The sequence below is a fragment of the Eptesicus fuscus genome, chromosome 15 (genome assembly GCF_027574615.1).
Source record: "Eptesicus fuscus isolate TK198812 chromosome 15, DD_ASM_mEF_20220401, whole genome shotgun sequence".
NCBI lineage: Eukaryota > Metazoa > Chordata > Mammalia > Chiroptera > Vespertilionidae > Eptesicus > Eptesicus fuscus.
This window is the reverse complement of record NC_072487.1, coordinates 63,124,671-63,142,285: the sequence shown is the minus strand read 5'-3', so window position 1 is coordinate 63,142,285 and position 17,615 is coordinate 63,124,671. Positions and strand designations below refer to the sequence as shown.

General features: G+C 41.8%; 2 protein-coding genes across 2 annotated transcripts; both read left to right on the top strand.

Annotated features, from left to right (window-relative positions):
* The first annotated feature begins 1,097 nt into the window (after nucleotides 1–1,097).
* On the top strand, nucleotides 1,098–2,033 carry LOC103304702 (olfactory receptor 1J4-like). Its single transcript, XM_008161524.3, has one exon. It carries the CDS (start codon nucleotides 1,098–1,100, stop codon nucleotides 2,031–2,033), a length of 936 nt encoding a protein of 311 aa, XP_008159746.2.
* A 13,230-nt stretch (nucleotides 2,034–15,263) lies between these two features.
* On the top strand, nucleotides 15,264–16,067 carry LOC129151584 (olfactory receptor 1J4-like). The gene has a single exon (XM_054726859.1). The coding sequence runs from the start codon at nucleotides 15,264–15,266 to the stop codon at nucleotides 16,065–16,067; it is 804 nt and encodes a 267-aa protein (XP_054582834.1).
* Nucleotides 16,068–17,615: the final 1,548 nt, after the last annotated feature.

The following is a 17,615-nucleotide window of genomic DNA, read 5'->3' as shown; positions in this document are numbered from 1 at the left end:
CAGAGCTCCAAAGTAGTACATTGTGCGTGGCTCCCCTAAGCAAGAGAAGGGAAGTTTCCATGTGTAATGGTTAAAAGCATAGGTTGTGACCACACAGACATATTATACCAAACCCCATGAAGTAGCTAATACTTGGTGATTTTTATTATATAGAAAATGATAATATATATAGCAAGTTATATACTTACATATTATATAAATTATACATATAGATACATACACATCTGCCCTTCTATTCCCTACATATTGATGTGGGCCTACACAATTTGTATAATTTATGTTTTTATTTCTTAAAAACTAAAATAGGTGAAAGAACATCTTTTCTTAGTACAGCTATGAGGAGGTTTTAAAATCTGGGAATGTCAGGTTGATGTGTGGATTTAATTAGGAAACGTAGGTGAGTTTCCTAATTAGGCAAGTACCCAAATGTTCTCTTAATGTTCAACCATATTATGAAAGTTAGTTTGTGGCTATTTTGGTTTCAGAGCTATTCTGGCACCAAGTGGTTTTAAATGGCCACCCATTGAGTTTACAGCTGTGAGCCAAAGGGACCCTCCGGAAGGTTCACAGGAGGAGTGTGAAAATGCTTTGAGAACTCCAACTCACCCCTGGAGTCTCACATTACTTCAATGCACCAACAACTGATACCAGTTTCTGGGGATCATCTTCTGTTTCTGCCACAGTGAATTATTATGGTTTGGCTCTGGGCTGGTGTAGAAATTATCCCTCCATGCTCATCAGGATCTAATCTCATAGAAGTGGGACCTTGCTTTTCTTGTTCACTGCTGCATCTCAGTTTTTAGTAGAGATCCTGACACAGATGTGATGTTAAAAGTAATGGTTGAATAAAACAGAGAACCCCTTCTTGCTACTGTATGATGAGGTCTTGTGGACTACTTTAAGGTTCAATGTTTACCTGGAGCCAGACTGGGAGAGAGGGAAGATGCATACATCCATAGGTGTGGGAAATATAAAACTATTTAAAAATGAATGGGTTTCCTGGGGAATGATAGTATGAGATGTGATGGTTCTGGTTGTCCTTTCTAGGTCCCTGAGATTCCCACACCTTCTTCATCCCCAGCAGACAGAAGAGCAGCATGAGGCCTGAGAACCAGAGCAGCGTGTCCCAGTTCCTCCTCCTGGGGCTCCCCATCCCGCCAGGGCAGCAGGGCGTGTTCTTCACCCTGTTCCTGGGCATGTACCTGACCACGGTGCTGGGCAACCTGCTCATCATCCTGCTCATCAGGCTGGACTCTCGCCTGCACACGCCCATGTACTTCTTCCTCAGCCACTTGGCCTTCTCTGACATTTCTCTTTCATCTGTCACTGTCCCAAAGATGCTCATGAACATGCAGACTCGTCAACAATCCATTTCCTATGTGGGATGCATTTCTCAGTTGTATTTCTTCATACTTTTTGTTGGTCTTGACAATTTTCTTCTGGCTGTGATGGCATATGACAGGTACGTGGCCATCTGTCAGCCTCTACACTACACCACCATCATGAGGGAGGGGCTGTGTGTGCTGCTGGTGGCTGGCTCCTGGATTCTCTCCTGTGCTCATGATTTGCTGCACACTCTCCTATTGGTCCAACTGTCCTTCGGTGCCGATAATGTCATCACCCACTTCTTCTGTGACTTCGCTGCGCTCCTGAAGCTGAGCTGCTCAGACATCTCCCTTAATGAGCTGGTCCTATTCACCGAGGGAGGAATGATTTTCTTCCTGCCTTTTGGTGTTATTTTGGGCTCATATATCCGTATAGGGACCATCATCCTGAGGGTTCGCTCTACTAAGAGATTCTTTAAAGCCTTTTCTACCTGTGGCTCCCATCTCTCTGTGGTGTTTTTATACTATGGGACAGCTGCAGGTGTTTACTTTTTCTCCTCATCCTGGGGTTCCAAAGACATAATTGCTTCGGTCATGTATACGGTAGTTACCCCCATGCTGAACCCCTTCATCTACAGCCTGAGGAACAGAGATATAAAACAGGCCTTAGAGATGTGTGTCAATAGGGTTAACTTCTTTAACTGGTAATCACTAAATCCTCTTGTTGCAGTCAGGAACACAGTGTGATAGATCTAAAATTATTGTATGATCAACAGCTCCATATAACTTTAATAGAACATGCATTCTGTTTTCTGGTACAAGTATTATTAATATGTCAACTAGGTCATGTTTGCTACTTGGATTGTTAATAATTCATTTTTCTTTATTGATGTTTTTCCTTTGTTCACAATCTCTTATGAGACATATGCAAAATCCTATGCAGAACATGTTGCACATTTATAATTTATGGATTTGTCTCTTTCTGTTTTGCTAGACATCATTTTTTGCTTATGCATTTTTTATTTTATGTTATAAAAGACTCACTTATTTAGCATCATATTCTGCTTCTGGTGAACTTTATTTATTCATTTATTTATTTTTGAACTAATTCCTTTATGCTAGTTTTAGTTAGCTTCAAGCTGATTGTGCACATCTCTTCCCACTGCACAATCAATTACCTCATGTTTGCGGATTGCAATCAGCCATGATGAGTAATTACATATGAAAACTGGTATGTGCTACAAAGCAAGGCTGTTAAAAATATAGAGACTTTTCAAAAATTCATTTAAGAGCATACCACTTAATTTATAATTAGGAAAATGTTTCTAGTAATGGGTCCTACCTTAACACCTCATTGACTTCTCATAGGAGTATATGTACATATCCTATATAATAAAAGAGAAACATGTAAATTGACCGTACCTCTGCTATGCTCACCAGCCAATCAGGACTGAGTATGCAAATTAACCCAACAAAGATGGGGGTTAATTTGCATACACAGGCACTGGGCAGAGAGCAGAGCAGGAGAGCTGGCAGAGAGTGGAGTGGCTTGGGGAACTTGGCTCCCCAAGCCACCTGATGGAGAGCAGAGAGGGAGAGCTGGAGGCCTGGAGGACTTGTCAGAGTGGGAGGCCATAGGAAGGAGACAGAGCAGGAAGGGAGTGTGAAGAGCATCAGGAATTCTGGAAATAGTTCTGGTGGCAGCTCCAGGACCAGAACTGGAAGGCCAGAGCACGAGGAGCACCAGGAATGCTGGGAATCGTAGTTCTGGTGGCAGATGGTTCTCCTAGACACTAGAACAAAGTGAGCCTGGAGCAAATTACTGTTGCGGTGGGGGATGGAGGGAAAGCAAAGGTGAGAGACATAAGTAAAATCAGAGTGTCTAGGAAAACCTAAAGGGAAGATATCCTAAAACTTCCAGGAAATCTCCACCAATGAAGCAAAGGAAAAAAAAAGCCTCTATTATTCTGTGAGCAACAAACCAAACTGGGTTGGGGTCTCAGACAATTCGCTCATATGATTGCAAAGACAGACAGAAACTCCCGGATTGGAGAGGGCTCCCCTGAGGGCTCCCAGATTGGAGAGGGAGTAGGTTGGACTGAGGAACCCACCCCAGTGCATGAATCTTTGTACACTGGGCCCCTAGTACAGATATAAATACAGATACAGATGTAGATACTAGTGTAGTATAGGTAATAAAGATGCCCATGACCTGGAATTGAACCCGCAACCATTCAGTTTGCAGGCTGAAGCTGTAACCACTTAGCGACACTGGCTAGGGCTATTCCCCATTCTCTCTGTCTCAGTCTTGACCTACATCCTATGAGTACACACACTCAACGTTTCAAAGTGAGTAACAATGGTAAGGGATTATTACTCAGAGAATAAGAACCCATGAGTCCATAATGATATAAATGAATAAATAAAAAACAAATGACTGGGGAATTAGTGTAAGTTTTTCCTTATAGGAGAATACAAATAATAAACAAGAAAGATACGATAGAATTAGAAGAATCACCATTTGGCCTCAACGTTTTCAATAATTCTGTCATATAAGAATTTCCAATGGATGTTAACTATAGTGGGTGATATTTTAATAAGGAAAAAGTTATGTTTACATAATATCAAGATATCTACCCAAATGATACCTATTAATTACAAGGTTAAAATAGTAACTAGAAGAAAATTGTGACTTTTCTGTAGAGAACTTGGCAGACACCACCTTAGCCAACTGATCAAGTACTAAAACACTAGAGATTTCAAGATTATCTGCAGATTAGCTGAAAGCTGCACCTACAACCTTTCAGCCCCAAACTAGATTTGCAACTAAATTGCAGAGCAATCAATTTGAAAAACAATTCAAAGATAGCTTATCTGAATATTTATAACCAAAGAGTACAGTAATAATCACATGGAGGATGGTAAGAAGGGTGGAGATGGTAAAAGGGAGAGCCTCCTCATAAATGTGCGGTTGTGCTGAAAAGCCAGAGGGACATCGCAGGCATGGAGCTCCCTCCCCTAGAAGCACTGGGTCTCAACCGCACACAGGGATCCCAACCCAGAGCAGCAGAGACTTGAGGAGGAACTTGTGTAGCATCTGATGTTTGGAATCAGTGGGGATTCTGTCCACTGGGGAGATTTGGACCACACTATTCCAGGGAAAGCAAAATAAAGACTCCCAGTCTTTATTCATCACCACCAAACCAGCACTGCAAGAAATGTTGAAGAGACTGCTTTCAGAAGAAGAAAATACATACTGTAGAGAGGAACATAGGTAAAAGAAAAAAATGGCAAGAAACAAGTAGCTATCAATAATACCTTAAATGGAAATGGATTATTTGCTCCAATTAAAAGACATAGGGTATGGGGAGGGTGGTTGGGCGGGAGGTAATCAACCAAAGACATTGTATGCATGTATGCATAAACCATGGACACAGATGATAGGGTGGTGAAGGCCTGGAGGGGGGCGGGCAGGCTAGAGGGAGTCAATGTGGGAAAAAGGGGGAGATATGTAATACTTTCAACAGCAAAGAATTATTTTAAAATAAATAAAGATGTTAATGCATCTTATGTTCAAAAAAGAAAAAAGACATAGGATAGCTGGATGGATAACAAAAACAGATCTAGAGACACAGAAGCATCGATCAGATGCTCAAACCTCAGAGGGAAGGTAGGGGAGGGTGGGGGTAAGGGGGAGAGATCAACCAAAGGACTTGTATGCATGCATATAAGCATAAGCAATGGACGCAGACAACAGGGGGTGAGGATGAGGGCAGGAATGAGGTGTGGGGGGACAACGAGGGGATAAGGACACATTTGTAATACCTTAATCAATAAAGAAAAAAAAGACATAGGATAGCTGGATGGATAAGAAAACATGAGCCATAGATATATATGCTGTCTACAAGAGATCCACCTCAGAACAAAAGATTCACACAGGCTGTAAGTGAAGGGATGGAAAAAAAATATTCCATGCAAATGTAAACCAAAAATAACACATCAAAAAACAAAAAAACCTGCTGAGGTAGCAATACTTATATTTGACAAAATAGACTTCAAAAACAGATCTTAACAAGAGAAAAAAAGGTCAATACATAATACTAAAGGGATTGATCCAACAAGGGGTTATAATCCTTGTAAACATACTGTATATGCACCTAATGCAGGAGCAACTAACTATATAAAGAAATTCATGGTGGACTTTAAGGAAGAGATTGACAGCAACAAAGTCATAGTAGGTGATCTTAACACCACACTGTCATTACTGGATAGATGTTTCAGACAAAAAATCCAGAAGAAAAAACAGTGACCTTAAACAACAAACTAGATTGGGTGGATTTAATTCATATTTATACAACATTTTATCGCAAAGCAGCAGAATATACATTATTTTCCAGTGCATATGAAACATTCTCAAAGATACACGACATGTGAGGACACAAAATAAGTCTTAATAATTCAAGATGATTGTAATCATATCAAACATCTTCTTGGATAACAATGGTATGAAACTAAAAATAAACTACAGTAAAAAAAATTCTCAAAAACCTTCAAACACATGGGGGCCAAATGGCATGTTATTAAACAATGAATGGGTTACCAATGAGATCAAGGAAGAAATAAAAAATCACCTGAAAACAAATGAAAACCCAAAACCCAAAATCTATGGGATATAGCAAAAGCAGTCCTGAGAGAGAAGTTCATAGCATTACTGGACTACCTCAAGAAGCAAGAATAATCTCAAATAAACAATCTAATCCTACACCTAAATGAACAACAACAACAACAAAAAGAACAATAAATGAAGCTAAGACTAAGTAGAAGAAAGGAAATAATAAATATCTGAGTGAAAATAAATGTCAAAGAGACTAAAAAAATCAACACAGAAGATCAATGAAATCAAAAGCTGGTTCTTTGAAGACATAAACTAGATTTATGAACCATTAACCACACTCATTAAAAAAGAGAGGACCCAAATAAATAAAATGAGAACTAAAAGAGAAGTTAACAACTGACATCACAGAAACATGAAGTAGTATAAAAAAGGACTATGAAAAATTAAATTCCAACAAATTGGACAACCCAACTGAAGTGGACAAATTCCTAGCAACATACAATCTTCCAAAATTCAATCAGGAAGAATCAGAACAACGAAATACAGCAATAACAACTAATGAAATTAAATAAGTAATTTAAAAAACTCCAAACAAAAGTTCTTGACTGCATGGTTTCACTGACAAATTTTACCAAATACTCAAAGAAGAACTAACAAGATCTTCTGATGAAGCCAGCATTATCTTAATTGCAAAACTATATAAAGCCACTAAAATAATATAAAATAAAAAGTTATAGGACAGTATCTCTGGTAAATGTAGATGCTAAAATCCTCACAAAATTTTACCAACCGGATGCAGCAATGCATTACAAAGACCATACACCATGATTAAATGGGATTTATTCCAGGGATGAAACATTGGTACAATATTAGCAAATCAATAATGTGATACATCACCCAATCAAAATGAAAAATAAAAAGCACATGATCTTATCTGTAGATGCCAAAAAAGCATTTGATAAAACCCAGCACCCATCCTATCTAATAAAAGAGTAATATGCAAATTAATCATAACTCCACTACACCCACAAGCCACACCCACCAGCCAATCAGGAGTGAGTATGCAAATTAACCCAACCAAGATGGCTGCAGCCACGGAGCGAGCAGGAGGCTTGAGTTGCCCCAGTGATGGAGGAAGCCAAGCTTTCCGCACACCCTGGCAGGCCCAGGCCTACACTCAAGGCTACAAAGTTTCAATTATAGAAGATAAATAAATCCCAACAAAAATGGCTGTGGCCACGGAGCGAGCAGGAGGCTTGGCTCTGCTCAAGGCAACAAAGTTTCAATTATAGAAGATAAATAAATCCTAGATACCAGGGCCTCTGCTTGGGTTGCCGGGGGTCATGGCCGGCCTGCAAACCACCACAGACCCCCCCGCCCAGGCCACCCCATGCCCCAAGGAAACACCCACCCTGATCCGGGACACCCTTCAGGAGAAACCAGCTGGCCCCCACCCATGTACCAGGCCTCTATCCTATCTAATAATCCTATCTAATAAAAGAGTAATATGCAAATTGACCATCACTCCAACACACAAGATGGCTGCCCCCATGTGGACACAAGATGGCCACCACAAGATGGCCAGCAGGGGAGGGCAGTTGGGAGGGACCAGGCCTGCAAGGGAGGGCAGTTTGGGACAATCAAGCCTGCAGGGGAGGGCAGTTAGGGGTGACCAGGCTGGCAGAGGAGAGAAGCTGGGGCGACTGGGCCTGCAGGGAAGGGCAGTTGGGGGGGGACCCAGGCCTGCAGGGGAGAGCAGTAGGGGGGACCAGGCCTTCAGGGGAGGGCAGTTAGGGGTGACCAGGCCTTCAGGGGAGGGCAGTTAGGGGTGACCAGGACTGCAGGGGAAGGCAGTTAGGGGCAAACAGGCTGGCAGGGGAGCAGTTAGGCATGTCAATCAGGCTGGCAGGGGAGCGGTTAGGGGGTGATCAGGCTGTCAGGCAGAAGCAGTTAGGGTCAATCAGGGAGGCAGGCAGGCGAGCAGTTGGGAGCCAGCAGTCCTGGATTGGAGAGGGTGCAGGCTGGGCTGAGGGATACTCCCCCACACCATGCACGAATTTCGTGCACTGGGCCTCTAGTTTATGATATAAACTCTCAAAAAGTGGCAATAACGGGATCACACCTCAACATAAGTAAGGCCGTACATGAAAAATGTACAGCCAACAAAATACTCAATAGGCAAAAATGATATGCGTTTTCTTTAACCCTTTGCACACACTTGCTTTTTTCTCGATTCCTTTATTCTAATGCTAACCGTGTCAAGTCACACTCGACATCCGAGTGCAAAAGGTTAAGATTAGCAATAAAACAGGATGTCTGCTTTCACCACTCTTTTTCGACATAGAACTGGAAGTCCTCGTTCAGACAAGAAGAAATAAAAGGCATCAAAATTGGAAAGGAGGAAGCAAAACTGTTATTATTCCAGGTGACTTGACAATGTACATAGAAAACCTAAAATCTTTACCAGAAATCTACTTGAACTAATACATGAATTCAGCAAAGTATTAGAATACAAAAATAATATCCAGAAAACGGTGGCATTTTTATACACCAATATAGAACTATCCGAAAGAGAATCTAAGAAAACTATCCCATTTACTATTGCAACAACAACTAAATAAGGTACTTGGGAACAAATTTAAACAAGGAGGTAAAAGACCTGTACTCGGAAAACTATAGGACATTGAAGGAAGAAACTGAGAAAGACACAAATAAGTGCAAGCATACACTATGTTCGTGGATTGGAATAATTAACATTAAAATGTCCCTATTACCCAAAGCAATCTATAAGTTCAACGCAATTCCTATTAAAATACCAGTGACATATTCCACAGGTGTAGACAAATATTCCCAAAATTTATATGGAACCAAAAAAAGACCCCAAATATCCTCTGCAATCTGGAGAAAGATGAACAAAATTCTGGATATCAAATTATACTACAAGGCCACAGTATTCAAAGCAGCCTGTACTCACATAAGAACAGGCATATAGATCAATGGAACAGAACAGAGAGTCCAAAAATTGACCCACGTCTTTATGGTCAATTAGTCCAAAAATTGACCCATGTCTTTATGGTCAATTAACAAAGGGGGCAAGAGCATACAATGGAGTAAAGACAGTCTCTTCAACAAATAGTGTTGGGAAAACTGGACAGGTACATGCAAAAAATGAAAATGGGCTGCCAACTTACACCAGACAAAAAGATAAACTCAAAATGGATAAAAGACTTAAATGTAAGTCCAAAATCATGCAGACTGGTGCAGCCACTGTGGAGAACAGTATGGAGTTTCCTCAAAAAACTGAAAATGGAACTCACATTTGACCCAGTAATCCCACTCCTGGGAATATATCCGAAGAAACTAGAAACACCAATCAGAAAGGATATATGCACCACTATGTTCATAGCAGCACAATTTACAATAGCTAAGATTTGGAAACAGCCTAGTTGCCCATCAGCAGATGACTGGATCAGAAAACTGTGGTACATCTACACAATGGAATACTATGCTGCCATAAAAAAGAAGGAATTCTCATCATTTGCAGCAACCTGGATGGAATTGGAGAACATTATGCTAAGTGAAATAAGCCAGTCAATGAAAGAAACATACCACATGATCGCACTCATTTATGGATAGTAAAGAACAATATAAAGTGATGAACAAAAAGATAGATACAGAGACAGTAAAGCATCAAACAGACTTTCAAATTACAGGGGGAAAGTTAGGGAGAGGTGGGGGAGATACGAAATCAAACGAAGGACTTGTATGCATGCATATAAGCATAAACAATGGATGCAAAACTCTGGGGGGTGAGGGCATGTATGGGTGTGGGGTGGGGGGGGTAATGGTAAGATATGTACACATATAATACCTCAATAAAAAAAGAAAGAAAAAAAACACAAAATCATAAAAATCTTAGAAGAAAAGATAGAAAATAAAGCCTCACACATTTCTTCTAGCAATTTTTTTGCTGATATATCTTCGAGGACAAAAGGAACAAAGAAAAGAATAAACAAATGATACTAAATCAAAATAAAAAGCTTCAGCACAGCAAAAGAAACCATCAACATAATGAAAGGGGAACCCACTGTGTGGGAGAACATATTTGCCAATGATACATCTGATAAGGGGTTAATTTTCCAAATATATAAAGAACACATACAACTCACATGAACACCAAAAATCAAGTTAAAAATAGAGCAAAGGACCTGAAAAGACAATTCTCCAAAGAGGACATACTAGTACATATGGCCAATAGACATATGAAAAGATGCTCAACGTCTCTAATGGTCAGAGAGATGAAAATTAAAATGATAATGAGATATCACTTTATACTTGCCAGAATAGTTATCATTGATAAATCAGCAAATAAGTATTGGTGAGGATGTGTAGAAAAGGAAACCCTAGTTCTCTATTTTTGGGAATGCAGACTGGTGTAGCCACTGTGAAAAACAGTATGGAGTTTCCTCAAAAAATTTAAAAAAGAACTGCTTTCTGACCTAGTGACCCCACTTATGGGAATATGTCCTAAGAATTCCAAAACACCAATCAGAAATAATATATGCAGCCCTGGACAGTGTGGCTAAGTCATTAAAGCTTCCATCAGTGGACCAAAGGGTGGTGGGTTCCATACACAGTCAAGGGCACGTACCAGGGTTGCAGGATTGATCACTGGCCCCGCTTGGGGCACGTTCAGGAGGCAACCATCAATGTGTCACTCACTGATGTTTCTCTCTCTCTCTCTCTCTCTCTCTCTCTCTCTCTCTCTCTCTCTCTCTCCTCCCTCCCTCCCTCCCTCCCTCCCTCCCTCCCTCCCTCTCTCTCTCTCTCTCTTCCCCCTTTTCTTCCCTCCCTCTCTCCCTTCCATTCTACTCTATCTCAACTCACTGGAAAAATATCCTCTGGTAAGGATTAACAACAACAACAAAAACAACAACAACAACACACAAATAAGTAGGGAATAAAGATAAGTTCCTTCTTATAGAATACAACTAATACAAGAAATTCTAGAATTTGTAAAGAACTACCATTTGACTACCACATTTGCAGTAATTTTGTCATATAAGAATCATTAAAGTGAGTGGGTGAAATTTTAATAAGGAAAATGTTATGTTTATATAATACCAAAATATCTACATAAATTATACCTTTTAATTACAAGGTTAAAATAGTATCTATAAAATCTGTAACTTTACAGTAGATAACCTGGCAGATAAAACCATAACCAATGAAGATAAATGAAAACACTAGTCATTGGAAAAATTAATAGTATATGCCTTATAATAATATGCACTGTGGTATATCTACTGAGAATTATAGCCTGAAACATACATACAAACAAATGGTAAAAATAGTAAAATGTTAACCATTATAGAATCTGAGCAATGCCTGTCAAGGAATTCTTGATACCATTTTTTTTAACTTTTCTGTATCTTTAAAATCATTTCAAAACAAAAAGTGGAAATATCCTTTGTCCCAGCTGGAACAATATCCAAGAAGAAAGGCGTCCAGGGCATGACTGAAATCAGGGACACTGTCCCCTAGGACTCCCGTCCCCGTGGCTCTTGGACACACAGCTCCCAAAGAGCAGTCAGAAATTAGCCACAGCTTGGGGACTTGGTTGCAGTCTCTCATTAGCAGTTAAGTGTTACCTTTGGACTCATTTCTCTGGTGCTGGTTAAGGAAAAGGAAAGTCTGTAGAAGTTCCAAGGCCACAAGTATTTCTTTTTTGTGTCTGGATATCAGGTCTCCTGAAAAAAACCTGAGGAGATGGACAACAGTCTGGAGCAGAAGGTGTCTGAACTCACCAATGACGAGCCCAGGTGAGAGGAGCTGGAAATCTGCACTTGGTGATGGATCTGCCTGTGTGCTAGTGGGTTCATGTGTGAGACTGTGTGTCCATGATTGTGTGTTTATACGTGTATTGTGTATGCTTGTGTACATGCTATTTAATAGTTGTGTGTGTGTGTGTGTGTTATGTATGTGAACCACAGTCCTGTTTTAGCACATGTAGTATAAGTTATGACCTCCAAGCGTGTGATTAGGGACTCCTAATTCATTTCTGTGATCATAAACACTGGCATCACAGCTGAGCTGCAGGAGTGAGATAGTTGTCTCTGCTGCTGGACAAGAAGATGCCCACCTCATAAGGAATCAAGGTCAGCTCAGACAGAGCTCAGACCTCTGCTCAGAAATGTGGGCTGGTGCACCAGGTAGCTGTGTCTGTGGGTGAGACACTCATGTTTAGAGCACAAAGGTGTGCTGTTGGGTTTTCTCTGTGTATGTGACCATGTGTGTGATCACGTGCATGGGGTATTGGGGTATTTTAATGATGGTGCCTGTGATTAAACAGGCTTAACTGTTCCATGCTGACTGCCCTCCCCCAGGAAAGGGATGATCAGAAGGGGAGGTGGACATGTCTCTGATTAATAGGAGCATGTGTGCTGCTTGCTGTAGTGAGTGTGGCTGGGTGAGCATAGGTGTTATTGGTTTATGTTTCTTGTGAGATTTTTGAATAGTTTATGGTCTTGTGTGTTTTTGGTGCGTGTGAGTAGTGTTTGAGTTATGTATATGTGGTGAGTTGAGTTGTCATGAGTCAGGTGTGTTAGTGTGTTTGTGGGTGAATGGTATATCAGTGAGTGTTGTGCATGTCTCACTTAGTATGTTACTTATTACTTGTATGTACGTATATGAGTGTTCATGTGCTGAACCACAGATAGGCTCTCCTTCCCTTAAAATGGGGATGTGGGCATTGGTGATTGGAATCCTCAAATCAGCTGTGTGTGTGTGTGTGTGTGTGTGTGTGTGTTGTGCATTTCCATATGTGATCTGCATACAGGACCTCAGGAATGTCCTTAAGTGTCCTCCTTCTGGGGCACCATTAGCTGAGATAAGCACACTCAAAGCCTCTCCTTGCTTCTTGAAAAAAAGCTGCTTTCATTTCCATGTACCCGAGTGACTGAGCTGCTCAGAATTTTACAACCTCTTCTTTACTTTATTAAACATGAAAGCAAAATAAACTCCAGGCATCATGCTGTGCGAAGTTATAGGGAAGAATCACCATCAAACAGCAGTGAGACCTTGGGAAAGTTACATAAATTTTTTTAAATCCTCAACAGAGGATATTTTCCCATTGATTTTAAAGAGAGTGAAAGAGAGAGGGAAAGACAGAGAAATATCAATGTGAGAGAAACATTGATTGGTTGCCTCCTGCATGCACCCCGATCAGGGCCTGGGCCGGGAAAGAGTCTGAGACCAAGGTACCTGCCCTTGAGCAAAATCGAACCCAGGACCCTTCAGTCTGCAGGCCAATGCTCTATCCACTGAGCCAAACCAGCTAGGGCAACTTACATAAATTTTTGGCCTCAGTTTCCACATCTATAAAATGGAAAGAATTGCACTTGTTTCTGTGAATTTTACAGAGCCTCTCAGTAAATACGTATTTATTGTATAAATAAAGCTAATATATTTGGGAATTTATTATCAGTTGGAAAGAATATAAATATGAAGAAACGAAATTATCTAGGAAGAGGACTAAGAATTTTGGACAATTTTTGGTCCTCACAGCTCTAAAATAATACATTGTTCTTGGCTCCCTTACGCAAGAAAAGGGAAGTTTCTATGTGTAATGGTTAAGAGCATGGGTCTGATCACAAAGATATAATAGATGGGACCCCAAGAAGTAGCTAACACTTGGAAATATTTAATACAGAGAAAGTGATAATACATATATATCAACTTATATACATTATATATCACATATATTTAGATACAGATATACACACAAGTGTATATGTGACCTTCTGTCCCCTAATGTATAGTGGGACTATAGAATTTGTGCCATTTATGTTCCTATTTCTTAAAAGCTAAAATAGGTAAAAGAACACAAATTCTTAGTACAGCTGTGTAGAAGATATAAAATCTGGGAATGTGCCTGGCTCTGTTGGCTCAATGGTTGAGCATTGACCTATGAACCACGAGGTCACAGATTAATTCCCTGTGAGGGCACATGCCTAGCTTGGGGTTTGATCCACAGTTGTGGTGGGGGGTGTGGAGGAGGCAGTCCATCAATGATTCTCTCTCATCATTGATGGTTCTATTTATCTCTCCCTCTCCCTTCTTCCATGAAATCAATAAAAATATATATTTTTAAAATCTGAGAATGTGCCGAAACTGGTTTGGCTCAGTGGATAGAGCGTCGGCCTTCGGACTGAAGGGTCCCAGGTTCGATTCTGGTCAGGGGCATGTACATTGGTTGCGGGCACATCCCCGGGGGGGGGGGGGGGTGTGCAGGAGGCGGCTGGTCGATGTTTCTCTCTCATCGATGTTTCTGGCTCTCTGTCCCTCTCCCTTCCTCTCTGTAAAAAAAAATCAATAAAATATATTTAAAAAAAAAATCTGAGAATGTAAGACCAATGAGTGAATTTAACTAGAAAAGGTAGGTGAGGTCCCTAGCCAAGTATACAAATGTTCACCAAAATGCTCAGCATTATTATGAAATATAGTTTGTGGACTATTCTGTTTTGGAGCTATTCTGGCATCCAGTGGCTTTCAATGGCCACCCATTTTAACACTGTCCTTGAGTTTACAGCTGTGGGTTAATGGGACCCGGCAGGTTCACAGGAGGAATGTGATAAAACTCCAACAAAACCCACTCCGCACTGGAGTCTCACAATACTTTCAGGCAGAAACAACTGACACCACTTTGCAGAGGCTCATCTGTTTCTGCCACAGGGAATTACTATGGTTTGGCTCTGGGCTGATGTAGAAATGATCCCTCCATGCTCATCAAGATCTAATCTCATAGGAGTGGGCACCTTGCTTTCTTGTTTACTGCTGCACTTCAGTCCTTAGAAGAGGTCCCAACACAGAATTGATGTTAAAACTAATGGTTAAATAAAATAGCAAACTCCCTCTTTCTTCTCTGTGATGAGGTCTTGTTAACTACATCATGTGGATCAATGTTTTCCTGCATCCAGATTGCAATAGAGGGAAGATGTATACATCCACAGGTGTATGGAATTAATATCAAATTATTTTAAAGTGGTTTTCCTAGAGAATGACAGTATGAGATGTGATGGTCCTAGCCATTCTTTCTAGTTTCCTGAGATTCCCACACCTTCTTCATCCCCAGCAGACAGAAGAGCAGCATGAGGCCTGAGAACCAGAGCAGCGTGTCCCAGTTCCTCCTCCTGGGGCTGCCCATCCCGCCAGGGCAGCAGGGCATATTCTTCATTCTGTTCCTGGGCATGTACCTGACCACGGTGCTGGGCAACCTGCTCATCATCCTGCTCATCAGGCTGGACTCTCGCCTGCACACGCCCATGTACTTCTTCCTCAGCCACTTGGCCCTCACTGACGTCTCCTTCTCCTCTGTCACTGTCCCTAAGATGCTCATGAACATGCAGACTTGGCAACAATCCATCTCCTATGAGGGATGCATTTCTCAGTTATACTTTTTCATACTTTTTGGTTATCTTGACAACTTCCTTCTGGCTGTGATGGCATATGACAGGTATGTGGCCATCTGTCACCCTCTGCACTACTCCACAATCATGAGTCAGGCACTGTGCATGTTGCTGGTGGCTGGCTCCTGGATGGTTACCTGTGTCCATGCTCTTATTCATACCCTCCTCTTGGTCCGACTGTCCTTCTGTGCTGACAATATCATCACCCACTTCTTCTGTGAGCTCACAGCACTCCTGAAGCTGAGCTGCTCAGACATCTCCCTCAATAATCTGGTCATCTTCACCGAAGGAGGAATGCTTTACTTCCTGCCATTGAGCATTGTTTTGGGCTCATACATGCGTATAGCAACTATCATCCTGAGGGTGCCCTCCGCTAAGAGACTCTCTAAAGCCTTTTCTACCTGTGGCTCCCATCTCTCTGTGGTGTCTTTATATTACGGGACACTTGCTGGTATTTACTTTTTCTCCTCATCATGGGGTTCCAAGGACATAATTGCTTCTGTCATGTATACGGTAGTTACCCCCATGCTGAACCCCTTCATCTATAGCCTGAGGAGCAGAGATATAAAACAGGCCTTAGAGATGTGTATGAATAGGTTTAACTTTTTAAAGTGGCAATCACTAAATCCTCTTGTTGCAGTCAGGAGCACAAGGAGATAGACCTAAAATTATTTATGATCAACATCTCCATATAACATTAATAGAATATACATTCTGTTGTCATGTACAATTGTTGTTAATATGTCAAACAGGTCACATTTGCTATTTGGATTGTTAATAATTCATTGTTATTTTTCACTTGTCCTTCGTCTCTTATAAGATATATGCAAAATACACTGCAGAGTTATACCCATGGATTTGCTTTTTTTTTGTCCTTTGAGATATGTCATTTTTGTTTATGTATTTTTTATACTATGATATTGAGGACCCACTGATTTTGCAACAGGATTCCCTCCTGGGGAAATTTTTTTTCTTCAAGTAGTTTTTTTATTGTGTTAAAATACACAATATAAATTTGCATTATAACCATTTTTCAGTGTACAGTTCAACAGTATTAGGTAAATCCACATTGTTGTGTTGCTTATGCATTTTAAAGCTCTGTCATTAGGTACCTATATATTTAGGATTCTCATGTCTTCTTGTGTGTTTTTATTCCAATTGAATTCATTGGGGTAACATCCTACCTAATAAAAGAGTAATATGCAAATTGACCATACCTCCGCTATACCCACAAGCCACGCCCACCAGCCAATCAGGAGCAAATATGCAAATAAACCAAACCAAGATGGCTGCGGCCACAGAGAGAGCAGGAGGGAGGCTTGGGTTTCCCAGGCAATGGAGGAAGCCAAGCTTTCCGCCTGCCCTGGCTGGCCCAGGTCTCCACTCCAGGCTACAAAGTTTCAATTATAGAAGATAAATAAATCCCAAAAAAATGGCTGCGGCCACGGAGCAAGCAGGAGGCTTGGCTCCACTCAAGGCTACAAAGTTTCAATTATAGGAGATAAATAAATCCCAGATTCCAGGTCCTCTGCTTGGGTCGCCAGGGGGGCGTGGCCAACCTGCAAACCACCATAGGCTCCTCACCCAGGCCACCGCATGCCCCAAGGGAACCCCCACCCTGATCCGGGATACCCTTCAGGGAAAACCAGTTTGCCCCATCCATGCACCAGGCCTCTATTCTATCTAATGCTACCTTATAATAGAGAAACATGCAAATTGACCGCACCTCCGCTACGCCCACAGCCAATCAGAGCGAACAAGATGGCGGTTAATTTGCATATGTGGGCGCTGAGCAGCCTGGGTCCAGGAAACATCCTCCGGACCCAGGCTGCTCCTAGCCTGTAAGCCCGTGCTTAGGTCCTGAGCGGCAGGGGTCCCAGAATGCCCCCTGGCCACTCAGAGCCTATGGGTGTAGGCACCAAGCAACCTGGCCCCACCCCCAGTGGCTTGCAAAGGCTCCTGCACAAAGCGGCGGTTTGGGGCCACGCCCCCAGCCAGGTGCCCAGGATCGGGGGCTGCCGCTGGCCTCTAGGGTGTGCCAAGACCCTGGTGGCCACTGCTGTGTGCTGCCCGGGGTCCCTGCAAGCCCTGAGCCTGAGCGCTTGGCTGGGGACGTGGCCCCAAACCGCCGCTTTGTGCAGGAGCCTTTGCAAGTGGTTTGGGGCAACGCCCCCAGCCAGGCGCCCAGGACTGGGGGCTGCCGCTGGC

Excerpts from the sequence above, each read along its gene's own strand:
- LOC103304702 (XM_008161524.3), top strand. The coding sequence starts at position 1,098 with ATGAGGCCTGAGAACCAGAGCAGCGTGTCCCAGTTCCTCCTCCTGGGG.
- LOC129151584 (XM_054726859.1), top strand. The coding sequence starts at position 15,264 with ATGTACTTCTTCCTCAGCCACTTGGCCCTCACTGACGTCTCCTTCTCC.